The sequence below is a fragment of the Mus caroli genome, chromosome 12 (genome assembly GCF_900094665.2).
Source record: "Mus caroli chromosome 12, CAROLI_EIJ_v1.1, whole genome shotgun sequence".
In the NCBI taxonomy this organism is placed as follows: domain Eukaryota; kingdom Metazoa; phylum Chordata; class Mammalia; order Rodentia; family Muridae; genus Mus; species Mus caroli.
Genome location: NC_034581.1, coordinates 75,017,909 through 75,036,898, shown reverse-complemented (window position 1 = coordinate 75,036,898; position 18,990 = coordinate 75,017,909). Strand labels below are relative to the sequence as shown.

The 18,990-nt window shown below is 49.3% G+C and overlaps 1 protein-coding gene across 2 annotated transcripts in view; it reads right to left on the bottom strand.

Moving 5' to 3' along the window:
• Positions 1–18,990, bottom strand: part of Galnt16 (polypeptide N-acetylgalactosaminyltransferase 16) — an 86,573-nt gene continuing 67,583 nt past the window's right edge. For both annotated transcript variants that reach the window (XM_029484935.1, XM_029484934.1), the window contains 6 exons: positions 15,371–15,497; positions 13,277–13,369; positions 11,495–11,578; positions 6,454–6,595; positions 5,709–5,834; positions 1–2,186 (listed from right to left, as the gene is read on the bottom strand). In XM_029484935.1, coding sequence (XP_029340795.1) covers positions 2,049–2,186; positions 5,709–5,834; positions 6,454–6,595; positions 11,495–11,578; positions 13,277–13,369; positions 15,371–15,497 — 710 coding nt within the window. In that variant the 3' untranslated portion in view covers positions 1–2,048. The remainder of the gene's footprint in view (positions 2,187–5,708; positions 5,835–6,453; positions 6,596–11,494; positions 11,579–13,276; positions 13,370–15,370; positions 15,498–18,990) is intronic.

The window sequence follows — 18,990 nt, the reverse complement described above, 5'->3', positions numbered from 1 at the left end:
TAGACATGTAAGAAGTGATTTTATTCCAGGTGTGTTTCATAAAGACAATGTCCTCCAGGACAGCTTAGTGGCACATGCTTTGGTCAAGAAGAAAAGCAAACACAGAGTTGGACTGAGTCCCCGCACGGGACAGCTGCCAAGTGCTGAGCCAAGTCTGACCACAGGAAATGGGTTGAGGCCCCCATCAAGGCTCTCTGAGTAGCTATCCTTACATTCACAGAGAGAAGCCCAGGTTCCTTGCCCCAAAGTCCACGTTGGGACAGGGCCCAAGCCTCTAGAGAAAAGCCTCCACCTTAGCCCCAATGCTGTTCTGGACTTTGGCAGGACTCTTCCTAGAGGGTCACAGGATCCAAGGCCAGGTCTGTAAATAGCAGTGTGTATATATATAAGACATCGTAACAAGGTGAGCGAAGCTTAGTCACCGAGGTGAGGGGCCCCTGGGCTGAACCTAGGGGTGCAGACGTATTTGGCACAGAACAGCTGAGAGGATGCTGGTGAGAGCCAGAGGTGCAGGGAAACTGCTGGAGAACCTTCCAGAGTGGGCACTACAAACCCAGGACTTGGTTTCTAACATCTGGTGATGTACAGGCTGAGCCCAGCAGAGAGGGAGATTCGGGACAGAGCTCCAGATAGCTAGCTGGTAGTGCTAATCCAGCGCAAAGGATCAGAGGCTTTGAAAGCCACGAAGCAGGGAAAATCCAGGCTCGACCCCCACCTATGTAATTGCACATGTACATACACATGCAATATACTAGAGATTTCTCGACCTTCTCAAGTGTGTTGATTCCCTGTGAATATCTGGCTGCCTGGTTTATGAAAGACTGGGTGCTCCTGGGATAGGACTGGCCTTCTTAGGCAGACTTGCTTTGAAATAGAGACCCCAAGAATTTGGGGCTCTTTTACCCAAGAGCCATTGTGTAAGCCAATGGTGAGGAAAAGGACAGGATTCCAGGATGATACCAACCTATAGTCTCCGTGTTCTCAGTATCGGGAGAGAAGAGAGCAGGTTATTCTGTACACAGACAGGAGCCACTAGCCAGCTTCGAAACCCACTACAACCACTGGCCTTTGGTGAAAGGATTTAGCGCGGTGTTTTGATCTGGGTGACTCGGTCTCTACTGACTAGGAATGGTTATACTCCAGGAAGGGGGTCCAATTCTGACTAGCCACCTTGCCCCACAATGCAATGTTTACAGAGGCAAAGACCCTGAAAAAGTAGGAGTCCAAAACAGTTAGCAAAGATGAGGGTATTTCAGGGTATATGACCAGTTAGTGGGGACACGCTCAAGTGTGAGGTCTTGGCGTGACATATGGCTAAGCGGAAGTGGAAATTATTCTACTTAATAAATTATACCCCAGATCCCTCTCCAGTTTCTTGCTAAGAGTATGGTCACCTAGGGGCTACAGACATATGTTGGGCTTGGGGCCTGGGGCTGGCAAAGCAGGAACAGGGTGATGATGTCCTGGAAAGAGACCTTGGTTTTCTGGCACTTCACAGTTGGCTGCTTCTCTATCCATGTTCTTCTGTGAATCTCCATCCTCTGCTCCCAGGCTGCATCCCTCCCTCGCTCACCCACTGGCCCGAGCCTCTCAACCCTTCCTCTTCTCTAGCTGCTTTCAGCCTCTGCACACACGATGCCACCTGTCCTCTTGTGTTGGCTAGCCCCGTGACCCAACTGGCCCCTTCGGTAGGTTTTGGTCCTCGTCCCCCTTAGGCAACAAGGGAAGGCCCACACATCACTGTCTGGAGCCCAAAAAGGGCCAAGGGAGAAGACAAAGGGCGAGGAGCAGCTGCCAAGTCTCTACCCAGGACAGCTGCATACTATCCATCTCCTCTCCCAGGGCAAGACTTGGGTGGCACAGAGGGCATGAAGCATGCCCCTGCACCCTGTCTGAACTAGCTTTGGAGAAATGCGTGGTAGGGGTGTGTACTGATGATCCGGTCGAAATGTGAGGAGATGGGAAACAGCCCGCTTGACACTCCCCCACCCTAACCCCTTCCAGTCCCCAAGTCTCATGCAGAAGGTACAGGAGGCTGGGGGCTACCATCATGTGTGTGGTAGCAGCTGCCATTGCTGGGCCTGGGCATCTGTCTGACATTTGCTGGTCACCAGCTGGGCAGGCTTTGTCTCCAGGCAGAGGCCGCTGACTGAATGCTGGATGAAAGATCCTTTCCTTCTCCATTTCTGGGTGGAAGGGAGAGAGGAAAGGAAGAAGAACATGGTTTGAAAATAACAACATGTGAGCTGGGGGTGGAGCTCTGTGGTACAGTGCTTACCCGACATGCACAAGGCTACACTCCATGCCCAGTTCAGGACTGAGAAGTAGTTTGTACCTTCATTTCATGAGCATGCACACAAAACCACATACACCTACAACACACAGTGCTCGTTTATTTATTTGTGTGTGTGTGTGCGCGCGCGCGCGCACCCGCGCGTGTGCATTTCCTACACGTGTATGAGCATGTGCCTTCATAGAGGCCAGAGGTTGATGTCAGTGTCTTCCTGTATCACTTTCTCTTATTTTTTGATACAGGGCCTCACTAATCATGGAGCTCATCAATTCAGCAAGACTGGCTGGCTAGCAAGCTGCAGGGATCCTGCTATGTCCTGCTGCCCAGTGCTGAGATCCCAGGCTACACCTGGCCTCTTATGTGGGTGCTGGGGAATCCAAACTGAGGTCCTCGTGATCACACAGCAAACACTTTAACAGCGCTGCGGTCATCTCCCCAGCCCTCATCCCCCTTCATTGAAAACAGACTGTGTCCCTCTCTGGGTGCTCACTTCTGTGGTATGGGACAATGTTACTACATAGATCAAAGGAAACAACACTTCCAGGGGCTGTGTCCAACCTGGAAGTGTTATTTTAAAACCCACCTTCGCTGTCACATAAAACACATCTCCAGTTTTTCTATGGACACTAGGCTCAGATTCTATCAGATGGCTGGGCTGAGGTGCCCCCTGCTCTCTGCTCTCATCCATCAGCTCCTGGACTTGACTTTCCTCACCTAGCAGCGCCCCCACCAGTTCCCTGCAGGGACCGAGTTAGTGACCTGTGGCCTAGGGGAATCTTTGCTTTATAAGAACAAAGCTTACTTCTTCCTGTAGCCCTCCATGCCTGGTCTGACTTGCGATCATGAGTCCCAGTACCTACACCCTCAAGTGGAAGTGGCCACCACCTTTAGAGTCATGCAGTGGGCTGGGGGTGGGAAACTGGAGTCCCCCCTATGTCGGAGTCACAAAGAGGATCTTAGAATTTTCTTCTCCCAAGCTTGACAAGGTAAGGGGGAAGCTGTTTCCATAGAACATTTCAGAAAGGCCTGGATAGAGGATGGTGTGTTATACGGGATATGGAGAAGAGATGCAAGGCAGAGGCCTGAGTTTGCAGAAGACTGAATAGCAGCAGACATCAATGTTCTGTTTCTTGCCTATTTTCCTTCCCTGCAGCCATATCCCTTTTTACCTTCCTATGAGGCGACAGAGCTCATGACCATGAGACTGGAGCCTGCAGAGCTCCGAAGGAGATTGTCTGTGTTCTCACTGTGCAGCTAAGGGACAGAGAGGAGCTGCACTCAACTGTGGAGACGGTGTTATTTAAAATTTGGCTTAGTTTCCACAGGCACACCTGCATCTCCAGTTTCTATTTGGATACCGGACTGTTCTTACAGCCTCTCATGTTTGATTCCATTGGCTAAACCTCCAACAAAATGTCAAACCAGGCTCTCCCTTCCCTTTTTGCATGATCTGTGCATTCCTTGGCATGGGAAGCAATGAGCAAATGAATAACCCACTGGTAGACCTCTTACTTCCACCAGAACTTCTAGGCAGCCTTTCTCACCGGCTCTCCCAGCCACTCAACTCTGAGGCTGTGCAGGCATCACACATGTTCAGGCATCTCCTATGCCCGGTCTCAGCATCTGCATCCTCTGGTCAAGCAGCAGCCTATTATTATTATTATTTTCTGTTTTTCAAGACACGGTTTCTCTGTGTAACCCTGGCTGTCCTGGAACTCACTCTGTAGACCAGGCTGGCCTCGAACTCAAAAATCTGCCTGCCTCTGCCTCCCAAGTGCTGAGATTAAAGGCATGTGCCACCATGCCCGGTGCAGCAGCCCATTATTGTATGAGCAAGGAACCTGGGGAATGGCTGGACTAGAGCCTGCTGACTTCATCGCACCCTGTCTAACTCTCAGGAGCTTCATGGACATGTGAAGCTCAACTGGCCTGGGTTGGAATCAAGGCCAATTAGAGACCAGAAAGGAAAGCCAAGAATCCAGAATGGACTGACAGTGGGGGAACTATTCATCTGTCCTCCATGGTGGTGAGAGATGTGGCATCCAGAGTGCCGGGGGCCAGGGGGATGACTAGCCAGGCTTGGAGGAACATAACGCATGCAGCCTGTGGACACATGGATCCTGGGGAATCAGGTTGTCAGAATTGGCAGCAAGGGTCTCTTTGGTCCACAGGGTGCTTTTATAGAGAAGTATTTGAATGAGCTGCCTCATAGAGGTGTTTGTGGGATCAAGGCTTTCCTCTCAGGAAGGGTTTGAGGCTCCAGCCAAAGGGCAGACTGCATCCACCTGGCTGCAGAACAGGGCAAAGGTCAAGCTATATCTCTTAGGCTGAAAGCTAGCAGAAGTGGCCAGGAAGCCCAGTAAGCGGCTATAATGTGCTTCCCTGTCACCCTGGCCCCCATTCTCATACACAAAGGCTGGAAAGAGAGAACCTGGCTATTTTTCCAGAACAGAATAACAAACTGCCACTCATCCCTAAAGAAAGAATTGACCCAAACAAACAGCAGAGGCGTGGGTGGAAGCCCTGTAGGCCCAGGCTGAGAGCCAGGCCCCTCCTCACCCTTTGCTGGACTGTAAGCAGGCTATGTCACCAGCAGGGTGGAGAAGCGGCTGCAGCAGCCTGGGCCTTGGATCCCATGCTCTGGGGAACAAGGAGCCCTTTTAACCAGGAAGAGTGCAGCAGCAAAGAGAAGGGCTAACTCTGGCAATCTAGTACTTAGTGCTCTGTCACTGGCTGCTGTGCGCTGGGGGCAAGTGACAACATTTCTCGGAGCATTAGCCTTTCCTTCCACAAGTAACCCTGAACTGTTTCCTAGGACCCATCTGAGGCTAGTCATGTGAGCTTGCAAATCACTGTCCCTGGACCTCAGATTCCCAGTGAGCCAGCAGCCAAGAAATTCTTACTAAGTTCTGGCTTAAGTCTGTGGGCTCAGGAGTCACACTGAGCCCAGGTTTAAATTCTAGCTCCTTCTGCTCTTTCTAGCTGTGGGAGCTGAAAGCCTATGTGAAGGAAGCCTTGGTTCACTCACTGGACAATAGGGCTCGTTGAGAACTACCTTACCAGGCGGCTGGAGGAGGAGGCAGCTAAAGGATGATTGTGGATGTGAGCTGGCTAGCACAGTCTGGGCATCCATGCTAGTTCTTATTTGAGCTTTGTAGTTGTCATCAAAGGTTGGACGAGCAGCGTTAGCAAGACAAATGGTTCCTGCCCCCAGACTGGCAGGACTAATGTTAAACAAACACTTAGCTGCAGCGTCTGCTCTGCTGGGCCTAGATGATGCCAGAGGCTCCTCTGGTTCTCAATCGAAAGGCTGATCTTCAAGCACATGCCTCAAGCTGGGACTCCCCTGTCAGGGCATAACTGCTCAGTGTCCCTTGGGGCTGTTGTTCATCTGTGCCTGGTCATGGAGGCTTACCTGCTTGCCTTCTTTAGGGTTACACGTTTGCAGTATGACTGGGGATCCAGGGGAAGACATTAAGGTGGAGGTGGCAGCCAGGCATTTCCCCTGCTGCTGGATAAGGTGATCGCTAAATAACCATGCCTGCAAGACAAGGAAAGGACAGCTCTGGGTGGACAGATATGGGTAGACAGGTGATTAGGCAAAGAGATTCAGGACTTTTTTTCAAACTTTTTACAAATAACTGTAGAAGCTAAAGGAGAGTATTCACTGTACAGCTTCCATTTTGCTTTATGTTAGAAAATGTTCTCAGCCAAATATTAAAATAAAGAAACTCAGCTGGTGCTAACTAGAGGGGAGTTAAGGAGGCCCCAAGGGATGCTGGAGAGAGGGAAGAAGGAGGAATACAGGACCTAGCTGGGTCCATGATGGGGTTTCCCCAATCTGCTCTAGAGCTGATTCGGGTGTGGCACTCATGCATTAGCTATGTACACAGAGTCTTAGAGACCTGCAGACCATCACACACATCCAAACTGTATTCCAGCACAGAACTGGGCAGCATTTCTTCATTTAGAAGAGGGAGTGAGGGACCCAGCGCTGGAAAGGAATAGGCATTCGGCAGGAGCAAAATGTGGGGAGCCCTGGGAAGGAGATTTATGGATGGTGTAGAAAGCGAGGAGGAAAATGAGCAGAGAGAAGCCCTAACCCCATTCGTGGCCAACGCTCTCAGATTCCATCCTGCTCTTAGCCCTAAACAACTTACCTGGGCTGGTGGCGGGCTCTTGGCAGACCCTCTGCATATCCCCATTCCAAGCAGGAGGTCACCAGCTGTGTTCTGGCCTTGGGATTCTAAGCAGTTAACTCCTTGCTTAATGACACCAGGGAGCACTTCCTTCACAGGGACACTGAGGAGAAAGGTGACATCAGGCTGCTTCTCTCTCTCCTCTTGCTTACCCACCCCTTCCTCCAGAGGGCAGCCACAGTCACTGAGGCCTCCAGGACTGGCAGTCTGGGGAGATGGGGGTGGGGTATGGGGAGAAGGGTTGTAAGAGGCAGAAACAGCCTCAGTCCTAGAAGGTTCTTATGGGAGACCTGAGACACAAGGGACCCTGAAGAGATATTCAGGCTTAACTCATGGACTCTTCAGCCTGGAAGTGGACACCTGGGAGTTTAAAGGTGGCTTCACCACCCGATTTCAAAATACCAGTGAAGGGATGATTTTGGAGCAGCTAACTGAAAATGTATAACCATGCAAATATGTTCAGTCTCGCTGTGATGAAAGAACGTGTGTTAGAGAGCAATTATTTGTTTCTATTATATCTGTATGTGTGAGAGAGAGTATATGTGTGTTTTAAACAATGCCCGGTGTTGGCAATACCTGTGAGACTTACTGTACCAGTGAGAGCGTGAACTAGCTCAGCTTTGGGAGAGAACATTGTGGAATTAAGCACCAGAGCCCTTAAAGTATGCATGTCTTTGACGGAAGAATGCCCGTTTAAGGAACTTAATGAAAAATAATATTGCTGGTTGTGTTAAAAGATATTCATACCAGTAAGCATTGGGAATATCTGCTTACTCAGCAGCTGGCATGGGTTAGATACATGTGCAGGAAAGAAACCCTGTACCCATTACAAATGACTGTGAGAGAAAGCCAGCCAGCACTCAGCCGGCTGCTGAGGGAGACTTCAAGATATCACATTATTAAAATATTTCATGTGCCAGTAAAAGGCTTAAGCACATGCACACAGGTGCACACACACAGTGATAACCTCTGGGTAGTGAACCTAGGCAGGCTACCATCTGCAACTGACACAGGCTTGTATGCCTGGTTTGGGGAGGCCTGTGAATTATGCATCCATCACACACTATGTGGAAACCAGGAGTACTCAGTATATGACCCTGGGCCTGATGCTTCTTGCTCCCTAATGCCTCTGTTAGAGAGAGCCTGGGCCGTGGGAGGAGCCATGTCTGCCATTACTTGATGTGGACAGCCTTGCAGGATCTCAGACAAAGCAGGTCTTCCCCAGTCTGTTCGAGAAACCATGGGACTCCAGTACGGATTTGCTCTCATGGAGCTGCAGAGAGCTCCCTTTACTCCCTCTGTCACACACCCTGGTGGTGGCACCCACCACTTAGACTTCCCTTCAGAACCAGACATCGCACAGGTCCAGAGCAGGGGTGGCTGCTGTTATCAGACACATCCCATCTGATCCGCACAGAGGAGTGACTGCTGCTTTTAAAAATGAGGGGTCTGGCAAGATGGCTCAGTAGGTAAAGGTACTTGCTGCTAAGCCTGACAACTTGAGTTCAATCCCAGGGACCCATGTGGTAGAAGGGGAGAACTGAGTTCTATGACTTGTCTACACAAGCATCCAAGTCCCCACCAATTAATTAAAAATCTTTTTTAAAGGTCTAAGATGGTTCTATTGATGAACATGCAACAGAGACCTGAGTTCAGATGCTAGCATGCATGTAGAACCAGGTATGGCCACTTGTAGGTGCAGTGCAGAGTGGGCAGAGACAGGCAGCTTCTCACTCTGCTAGCCAGCCAATCTAGTCAATTGGTGAACCCCAAGTTCAGTTAAGAGACCCTGTCTCAAGAGAGATGGTGGGTCATAACAGCAGAAAACATCCAGCTCTGGCCTTTTGCTTCCCACATGCGTGCACACACACACACACACACACACACACACACACGCACGCACGCACGCACGCACGCACGCACGCGCACACTCTAAGGTCATGGGGCAAAACCTGAGTCCAGCATCTCTGAGATCAGGCCCTCTGAGCCAGGGATCCAGGAACACTCACCATCTGTCCTGAGGGGCAGTTGCACTCCTTACTGTTCACCCCATTTCTTGTTTTGCTTTCTCTGCCTCTGTGACCCCCTGGAAGGAGCTGAGTTTGCAACTCCTATGAGGAAAAGCTTCAAGGTCCCTGAGTGCTGGTTTCCCTCTCTGCATGAACACAAGCTGCCTTCTGGGACCTCTGAGAATTGTGCTCCAGGGAAATGCTTTGAGTGGCACGGGGTTATTCTGATTTCACCCTATGTTCTTCTTGCCAGCTCATCAGCTGCCAGAGGTGAGAGGGCACTGGCCCTGTCGGGGCTCTGCCCAGTGGTGCTTGTGGAAGGAATTCATCTTGGGCAGTAATGCCAAGAGCATAGGCACCTCTGCTCTGTGTCCCTGGGACAGCAGTTCTAGATGCCCAGATGGCAATCCCCTTCGTGTTCCTCAGATGCCTGGCAGAGCCAACCAAGCTGTTTATGTGTGCTCCTCTGTGTCTGCCCCTGCTTCCCCCAGTGACTCTCCTCTAAGCAGGGCAACCATTAGACCTCACAATGCCTTCATAGAAATAGCACCCACTATTGCCTTACCACGCCCACTAGAAGGTTGTTACAACATACTATTTTGATTAGAATGACTCCTGCCATCTGCTTGAAGTTATTGTAATGAGTCTACAATGGCCACTATGTGACTAGCACCCTATAATGGTGCGATGCAGTCTGCATTGCTGGTTGGGACAGTCCTAATAAAAGTGATGAATTAGCAGGCCAGCTGAAGCTAGGCCTAGACTCAGAGCAGCGCTGTGGCAGGATTGCAGGCCAGCTCAGCAAAGTGGACGCTCTTTTAGCCTTCTCAGACTTTGTGGTGACCACCTGAGTCATGTGATCTACAAGGATCCTCTATGTGGAGAGCCACTGAGGTGACTCTGGCCTATCTCTGGCCCCTCCCACTTTGCCCTGGAGCTGAGCCAGCTAGATAGGAAGAAGCCACAGAACCTACAGCAGGAGCCACATTCTTCTGACTTAACAAAGCACACTTAACATGCTGCCCTATCTTGGGATGGATTCAGGTTTGGGTTAGAGCCCTTCTTTTCCTGGGGTGGAGGTCTGGGGTATGGAAAGGGGTGTGGGTGTAGTTCTATCTCCCCAGAATCCCTAGCCACCAGCTCCTCAGCTCCACTAGCTGGCCCAGTGTCCAAAGTACCATTCCACTGTAAGAACCTCAACAGCAGCTAAGACATGGCTACTCTCAATTCCCTGGTGTCTCAGATGTGCACACGAACAAGTGTGGGCTCCTCATCCTTTGGGACGTGGCATACTTACTGCATTCTCATGAATCAATGTGCTACACCTCTCAATTAGGGGCCATAGAGCCTGAAGCTACTTGGCTGCCAACTTGCTTCCAAGGAGGCTGGTGTTGCTTGGATTGTTCTTCAGGAATTTCTTAGAAATTCCCAGCAGTTGTTTCAGGCTTGCTGCTTTTCAGGCAGGCTGTATTTGGAACTTTGAGTTTTAGTATCTGGGTTCAGCATCTAGCTATTTTCCAGGACTTGGCTGCAACCTAACAATGGGAACTTTCCAGGCATTGCATATACCCTCAGAGGACAGAGGTTCCCCCTCCTTGCAGAACCTGTAGGCCGTGAGGGTAGAGTATCTCAGAAAGCCATGACAGCACCCTTGAGAGGAAGAAACAACAGGGGAAGGAACGTCTCCCCGGCTGCCTGTTCCATGGGACGGAGGCTAACTCCACATACTCCCAGGTCTTGCTCACTAGAGTTTATTCTCTCAAAAATGTTCGTTTTAAAAGGTGTTTACTCAGTGTCTATTTTGTAATAGCCACTATTCTAGGGACCAGAGGAGAGCCATGGACAAAACGGGCAATGGCTTCTTGACTTCTGCCTCGGGGAACTTCTAGGCAGGAGATGACATCAAATTAGCCAGCTAGTGTGTGGTGTGTGTGTGTGTGTGTGTGTGTGTGTGTGTGTGGTGTGTTTGTGGTGTGTTTGTGGTGTGTGTGTGGTGTGTGTGTGTGTGATGTGTGTGTGTGGTGTGTGTGTGTGGTATGTGTGTGTGTGTGATGCTGATGTGGGCTTCAGAGGAATGCCAGGGAAGAATGTAATTGTCAATTTAGTGTTTAGACAACGTGTCCCCGAGAAGGGGACAAATGAGTCAAAATCTAAAGAAGGTGGGGAAATGAGCCATGTGACCAAGACTCCAGAAAAGATTTAGAATCGGGAAGTAGGGACCTGGGTGGCCCACCCTGTCACAATCATGGTCCTGTCTTTCCTCTCTCTGTCCCCTTTCAGAGCACATGGCCCATACAGCCACAAGCCTCATTTGCATTTTGCTTCCTCTTCACTAGAGCAAACATTTTCCTGTGCATTTTTGGTCTCTGTGATTACATACTAATGGATGCATAGTATTTGTTTAAATGGATGCATAATATTTGTTTAAATGGATGCATCCACTGTGCCGGCCTAAGCCGTAACTCATCTCTTTTTCTGTAGCAGGGTCTGTGGTCAACAACTCTGTGCTCTGATGGCTTTATCTCCTCAGGATAAGTTTTCAGCGGAGAGCGAGAACAGGGTAAAAGGGGAGGAGAGCAGAGTGGCCTCAGCTGCATAATGCACTGTGGTCTTCCTTTGGAGACAATATCTATTCCTTGCCGGGGAGGCAGACTGGTAAAAATGCAGCAGCCGGGCTGGTGAGATGGCTCAGTGGGTAAGAGCACCCGACTGCTCTTCCGAAGGTCAGGAGTTCAAATCCCAGCAACCACATGGTGGCTCACAACCATCCGTAACAAGATCTGACTCCCTCTTCTGGTGTGTCTGAAGACAGCTACAGTGTACTTACGTATAATAAATAAATAAATCTTTAAAAAGAAATGCAGCAGCCACATCACGCCTGACCAATAACCAATGCCTCCTCTCAGAGGGAAGAAGAAGACTGGCAGCTGGAGGGCCCAGCCTCAGGGGACGGCAGGTCACTGGTCCCCACCCTGGAAGGGGGCCGCACTCACGTGAGCTCGGGATAGACGTTCTCCAGGTACCAGCGGAAGGACTTACAGTCCATCTTCTTCCTCTGCTCGATCCTCGTGGCCACACTGAAAGGAAAGACAAAGCTGGGAAAAGATGTGGAGAGGCAGACCCCAGGGGGACCACAGAAGGAGACTGGTCCCCTGTCCACATGTCTCAGGTAGTCCACAATAACATCCGACCTGAACACTCAGTTCTATATCTCCTCTGTCTTCTTGGTTCCTCCCTGAGCTCACAGGACCACACTTCACCCTCAGCCTCTTACTCCCCGAGACCCCGTTAGCATGTACAAAGTGTCCTCATCTTTTTGCAGAGGATTTCATCAGCGTCCAGTTTAGGAGACAGGGTCTAATGAGAAGGGAGAGCTGTGGACATCTCTCAGGAGTCTGGCAGGTTGCAACCTTCTGATGTGCTGTTGCGACGGATGCTTGAATCTCACTCTCCTCAGCTTCATCTGAGGACCTTCGTAGCCTGAGTAAACTGGGCCTCACCTGCTCACCAGGGGGGGTTTGTGAAGGTCAAAAGGGGATATGGAGACGTGGAGGGATTAGATGAGAGTGGGGTCTCAGGAAATATTAAGTACTTAGTGGAGCGCCTTTTTCTTTTTAAGGATAGATAGAAATAAATAAATGGGGGTGTAGTGGCTATTCCTGGTTGTCAACTTGACTCTATTTGGAATGAACTACAATCCAGAATTGGAAGGCTCACCAGTGACCCTGATCTGGAGACTGGGAGATAGAAGTTTCTGATCTGGATCTTGGTATGGAGAGCTTGAGGCATAGTGGCTATGGATTCCAGAAGATTAAATCTCCGAGTTCAAGGTCATCTGGGATTAAAGGTGTGGTGGGACACACCTTTAATCTGGGCTACACCTTCTGCTGGAGACAATATTGGAAGAAGGGAGTCTCGCTCTTGCTCCCTTGCCTGCTTGCCGTGTGGGACTGAGTAACTGCTAGATCCTTGGACTTCCATTCACAACTACTACTGAACCATTGTTGGGAATTGGGCTGCAGACTGTAAGCCATCAATAAATTCCTTTACTATATAGAGACTATCCATAAGTTCTGTGACTCTAGAGAACCCTAACTAATACAGGGGGAATGATTCATTTATAACTGATGCTTTCAAACTACAAAAGTAACACAGAGCTCAGCATACCTTTCGTCCGACGGACACACAGGTGGGTGCACATCTACACACATATACAATGGAATGAGCCTCATAAAACAATACTTTCTCCAGATTGCAATCAACCCCGATTTTCTAGTCTGCTTGGCACAAAATTCATCTATCGTTTCCGTCTCATCTTCTTCTTTAATGCTGATGCTGATTCACTAAATTGATTTCATAATCCATCTGCATTTTCAAAACGCTTAACTAGACAGCGATCATCTCAGGCCATGACCGGAAAATAGGCTTATAAATCACAGGTCTGGATGGGTATGGAGGCAAACCTGCATAGTCCTCTGCAGACAACCCTGTCATAACGACTCCCTCGGATGATGTTCTTCCTGAGGGCAGCTTTGAATGGGCTACACTTTCAACTTTCATGGGGAAACTTCTCTTCTTATCCGTCTCCATGATGTATGAAGGACCAGGGTCTTGTCCATGAATCACTCTCCCTCCCAGAGCCCAGAGGAGCCAGAAGAGCCATGACTCAGTTACTAGGGAGACTGAGAGGCTGTCCAGTGTGCGTCTACTTCATACTTCCCCGGCTGTGCAAACATGGGTAGGGGGAGACAGACAGGAGAGTTGGTGGGACCCACCTGCCAAAGGCCTTCCCAATGGCTGAGGGCCGGGCCTCATAATAATACTGTTTGTACTCGTCCATCCACACCTCTGCCGTTCGTTTTGTATTCCTAGGAGCAGAGAAAGGGTAAAAGCACGTCATCAGACAAGGGGACAGTCAAGGTGGGTCAGCGTGAGTTCTTTTTTGTAAAAGATTTTATTTACTTCTTTTAGGTATATGAGTACAATGCAGCTCTCTTCAGAAACACCAGAAGAGGGCATCAGACCCTATTACAGATGGTTGTGAGCCACCAAGTGGTTGCTGGGAATTGAACTCAGGACCACTGGAAGAGCAGTCAGTGTTCGTAACCTCTGAGCCATCTCTCCAGCCCCCAGTGTGGGTCTTACAGCTTTTAAAAGTGGTGCTGGGGGCTTAACCCACAGCCCCATGTCTGCTGCTGAGCTCAAGCCACAGAGCTCTTTTCTTTTTTTATTGCAATTTGGTCTCAATAAGCTCAATAGGTTTGTCTTAAACTCACTCTGTAGACCTCGAAAGCCTTTGAAACTTCAATCCTCCTGCCTTAGCCTTTGAAGTAGCTGGGACTACAGGCCTGTACTATCAGGCCTGGCTGAGTGTTGATTAACAAGAAGAAAAAGAAGATGAGCTCCGTCCATGCAGTAGAGAGCAACAAGAATGCCAGGTTTACAGGCAAAACAATACTGGCTCGGTGTAAACTGAATCGGTCTGGTCTGTCCAGAGGGTGATCTGTCAGGACCCATGACAGGCTCTCCACTCAAAGGAATCTGTTCTATTGAAAGACCTGTTATGTGGACAAAAGGGACACACGCAAGACTAGCTGCCTAACAAAACACTGGCAGCAAAATAAGTGCCCTTCAGCGGGAAAATATTTCTATGCAATGGAGAGTGAGACAGCCTTGGGAAAAAAGACGGTGGCTAGTGATGCTGATGAAGACGGATGGCTATGATACAGAGTCAGAGAACCACACTGGAAGGGCACATGACAGAGCCACGCCCCTGAAGATGCGTATGACGACAACCTGCCAAGGCAAACATGTGGGTCTCTACACACAAACTACACACATGATAATGTATCTAAAGTCTAATGTGGTAGACCAGCAACCTACTAAGAGCAGATATGCAATAGCTGCTTCTGAAAAGACTAATGGGCAAATGGGAGAGAGAAAGAATGAAGATGGCTTTCCCTTTCTTCTTGAATACCATGAAGAGTTATTATCATAAATATGTTATGTAAATATCATCTGCGTATAAAAATTGGTATTGGTTCTGCCTGTGTGTCTACGGTAACTCTATATGACTTTTACTATAAAAATGGGGTGTAAGGGGGTTAGACAGATGGCTTGTTGCTGTTTTAAAAGGCTTGGGTTCAGTTTCCAGCACCCATATGGTGGCTCATAACTATTTGTAACTCCAGTTCCAAGAGATCCTGGCACCTTCATCTGGCCTCCTCAAGCATCAGGAATGCTCATGGCATCCATCCCTAAATTAATCTTTTTTTGTTTCTTTAAATGGGTTGGAGAAATCAGACAAAACTTAGATCATTTATTAGTTAGATGTGGAAAGCATTGGTTCAACCTACACAAACCAGCATGGTTAAGTGAGGGGAAGACATGACCTTAGCAGGGCAGGCCCCATCACCACCACCACACACAACAACTCCATCAGGACCATGAATCATGGGATGGTCTTCCAGGACACTGTTTACTCTCCTGTGAGACCAAGTGGCCTCCGTGGCTGGGAATATCCATGGTTGGGTACCAGGCCAAGTCAATGTGGAGGCACTGGCAGCCAATGCCAACAACTGAGGTTCAAGGAATAAGGACAGCAATATACTAGTCACTTGGCCATTTGTCTGAGACTTGTGGAGAAAGGAATTCAAGACAAGAGAGACCTAGGGACAATGCTCCAAGTTTATCCTCTGCCCTCAGAAATGCCCAGAGTATCAGACATGGGGTTGGCAAATGGAGAAACTGAGCCTGAGATACAGGTTTGCAACCCAGAGGCACGTGCATGGTGAGTAAGTAATTAGCTGGGGGTGTCTAGAGTGAGGAGAACGCCATGCTTCCCCCAGGTGCTTCCCACGGGGACCTACCTGATATAGGTGAGGGCATTGCCCTCGGGGAAGTTGTAGGGATGCCGCTTCCTGAAGACATGGCCCACTCGGCTGCAGGGCACAATCTCCAAGCTGCCACCACACATCCATACCCTGAAGGAGAGTTCTGTAGGAGAGGACAGTGTCAGATCAGAAGAAGAGAGATCCCTCCAGGTGATGGTGGGAAGGAGCGAAGGGGATAGACTTCTTTCTCTTTGGGGTCTCCATGAAAGTACATGCTGGGGTGTGAGCTCTTGTGCTAGATAAAACGGGGTGTTTCCTTGCATAAGCTCATCTCATGCACACATACATACATGTGCATATACATCACACACACACACACACACACACCTATATACCATTGCTATGTTATATATGTTAGTGAGGTCACCTTATCTCATTCAGCCCGTATGGTCTTGCTTTGTCTGGTCTGGTACTTGCTATGCAGCCTATAGTGCAGGCTGGCTTTACAGTTTCAGCAATCCTTCTGCTTCAGCACGGGTGCTCAGATTACCGCATGTGTCACTTGTCTCGTTTTATTTGAGATGGGGTCTATGTTGCTCAAGCTGGTTTTGAACTCCCTGAACTCAAGTGATCCTTCCCCCTCACCCTCCCCAGTACTGAAATAAAGGAGACACATCATTGATCCCACTTCTGGGTTTTGTTTGTTTGTTTGTTTGGTTGGTTGGTTGGTTTTTCGAGACAGGGTTTCTCTGAAGCCCTGGCTATCCTGGAACTCACTTTGTAGACCAGGCTGGCCTCGAACTCAGAAATCCACCTGCCTCTGCCTCCCAAGTGCTGGGATTAAAGGCATGCGCCACCACACCCAGCGTTTGTTTTGTTTTAAGCCTCTGCAAGATCACTGAACTACAAAGTTGCAACATTGCAATACAAAGTTCATACTTTGTCTAGCAAGCCACACACATCAGTTTTCTTTCTTTCTCTGACTTGCATGTGTTTGTGAAGTATGCATGTATTGTGCATCTGTGTGAGCACAGTAGGTGTGTGTGTGTGTGTGTGTGTGTGTGTGTGTGTGTGTGTGTGTGTATCTGTGCGTGTGTGTGCATGGGGCCAGAGGTTAATGCCAGGGGTCTTCCCCCGTTTGCTTTCCATCTTCCTCACTGAGGCAGAGGTTCTAGCTGATACAGCTATTCTGGCTAGCCAGCTGGTTCCAGGGATCTCCATGTTTTAAAGGTTGAGATTACGTGTGGGCCACCACAACCACTTGGCATTTCTGTGGGGTTTTGGTGATTTGAACTCTGGTCCTCACAGATGCATGGCAAGCACTTTGAGCACTCCCCAGCCCAAGCCACACTTGAGTAAAACTCTTTAGTTCATTTGGCAAATGCTAACTGAGCATCTCTTGTGTGTTGTGCACTCTTCTAGATACTCGTTGGGGGTGGGGGTAAAATTCATAAGAGTGGGAAACAAGAACTCCAAGTCAACAAGAATGTGTGAGGAACATGTACCACATGGGGAGTGATAAGTGCGGGGTAGAAAACGCAGGGACAGTGGGGTTGGGGGTGTGGGGTTACATTTTTAATTAGGATGACTAAAGAGTTTTTCTTTTATTATTTTATTTTGTATGTGTATGGGTGTTCTGTTTGCATGCATGTCTGTGTGCCAGATGAATGCCTGGTGCTGGAAGAGTCTAGAAGATAGTGGTAGATCATCTGGAACTGGAGTCACAGACAGTTATGAGCTGCCATATGGGTGCTGGGAATCAAATCCCGGTCCTCTGGAAGGGTAATCAGTGCTCTTAACCACCGAGCCATCACTCTAGGCCTTGATTTGAAAATTTTTTCAGTCTGGAGAGATGGCTCAGTGGTTAAGAGCACTGACTGCTCTTCTGAAGGTCCTGAGTTCAAATCCCAGCAACCACATGGTGGCTTACAACCATCTGTAATGACATCTGATGCCCTCTGATGTGTCTGAAGACAGCTACGGTGTACTTACATAAAATAATAAATAAATCTTAAAGAAAAAAAGAAAAAAATTTTTTTCAACTGCAAAGGGGACACTAGAGCAGAGAGCAGAAGCTGGCAAAGATCTGAAACAGATCATGAAACTCTCAAGGAAAGAAGTTTCTAGAGGGGTACAAACCTAGAGGGACAGGCATAGCCTGTGGGCTCTGGGCAACCAAGGCCTGCCGAGTGAGTCAGGGCCTGAGAAATGGGAGACAAGACTGGAGTGAGTGCACTGGCTTCCGTGAAGAACCTAGGAGCCAGCAATAGAGCTGTGAAGGATGGGAGAGTCCTTACATAGTTTGAGCAGTGGAAGAAACTCTAAGGTGACCCTCAAGGTTTGGGCATCTGCCAGTCCCACTCCTAGTGGCCTCCTGTTTGTGGATGTCTCAGGGGACACAGTAGCATGGTTCAGTTTGGGTGGCTCCTGTCTTTCAACAAAGGAATAAAATAAAAGGCTCAAAGCCATCAGAGACGGAGTCTCAGGGCTTAAAATTGGCCCAGCACCTGACCCTGTGAGGGCCATAGCCAGCCTAGACACTTCTTTGAGTTTCTTCTGAGGAACGGAAGCCTGGCCAGAACCTCTCTCAGCTCTGTCTTTCAAGTTCCCCAGCTCGGGAGCCCTTGCCTCAGGCAGAGTTTGAAGTGAGCTATTTGATCATTCACTGGATTCTCTGTCAGTTCCTAGCCTGTTTTAAAAAAAAAAAGAGAAAGAGAGAAATGTCTGCGTGCAGGAAGGCTAAGCCCTTTCCAGCCTGCTGGGCCTGCCTCAGCTTCACAGGAAAACTATTTTGCCAAAGCTGCCTTCAGGCTGAGACCAGGACACAAATCAGGTCACTGGGACTCCAGACACAAGAAATGGGGTGTTGATGCAAGGGTCACGGTGCCCTAGCTCCCAGAATTTACTCCTGTGAGTGCTGCCTATACACTCCAAGAGTGGTTGGAGTGGAGAAAATCCTGTGCTTGTTTCCACCTGGTTAGTTGGCCCCTCCGTGGTCCTGTTTCCCCGGTACATTATGAGAGGACAAGGCTCACGTCTTAACACCTCACACAGGCCTTGAGAATACCTCACCACCCCTCAGGAGCTCTGCTATGAACAACTGTCACACATGGCACTTTCTGACTAAACTCAGGAAGGCTGCACCATGACCTGTGTCCTAGTGTCATTTGGGTGAGAGACCACCACCCTACCCACTACTCCAGAAACCTGGTCAAGTGGAAAAGGAGACTGTGAGAGGAGCTTTGAGAGAAAGACCAGACAACTACCCTTGCTCCCGAGGATCCTGGGATAGCTCTCTGCCCTCCCTGGTTTCTCTGGGAGGCTCCTCCTGTTTAGACTGCCCGAGCCCTGGTGCTTCCTTCTGTTGGCATGCAGGTGCAGCCAGCAGGAGGCAGCAGCAGATAGAGATTGGTGAGGGGCAACACCTCCACACCCCTATGAGAATGCAGTGCCTGCCAAGGGGTGCTTGCATCCCCATCTTTCAGACCTGTGACTGACTGGCAACAGATCCCTGTGGCCACAGCACCACCCAGGACTGTGCTGGCTAGCCTTCATATCTAGTCCATATTATGAATTAATCCTTTGTGAACACCCAGGCAGGGAGCTACATTTGTGTGTGTGTGTGTGTGTGTGTGTGTGTGGTGTGTGTGTGTGTG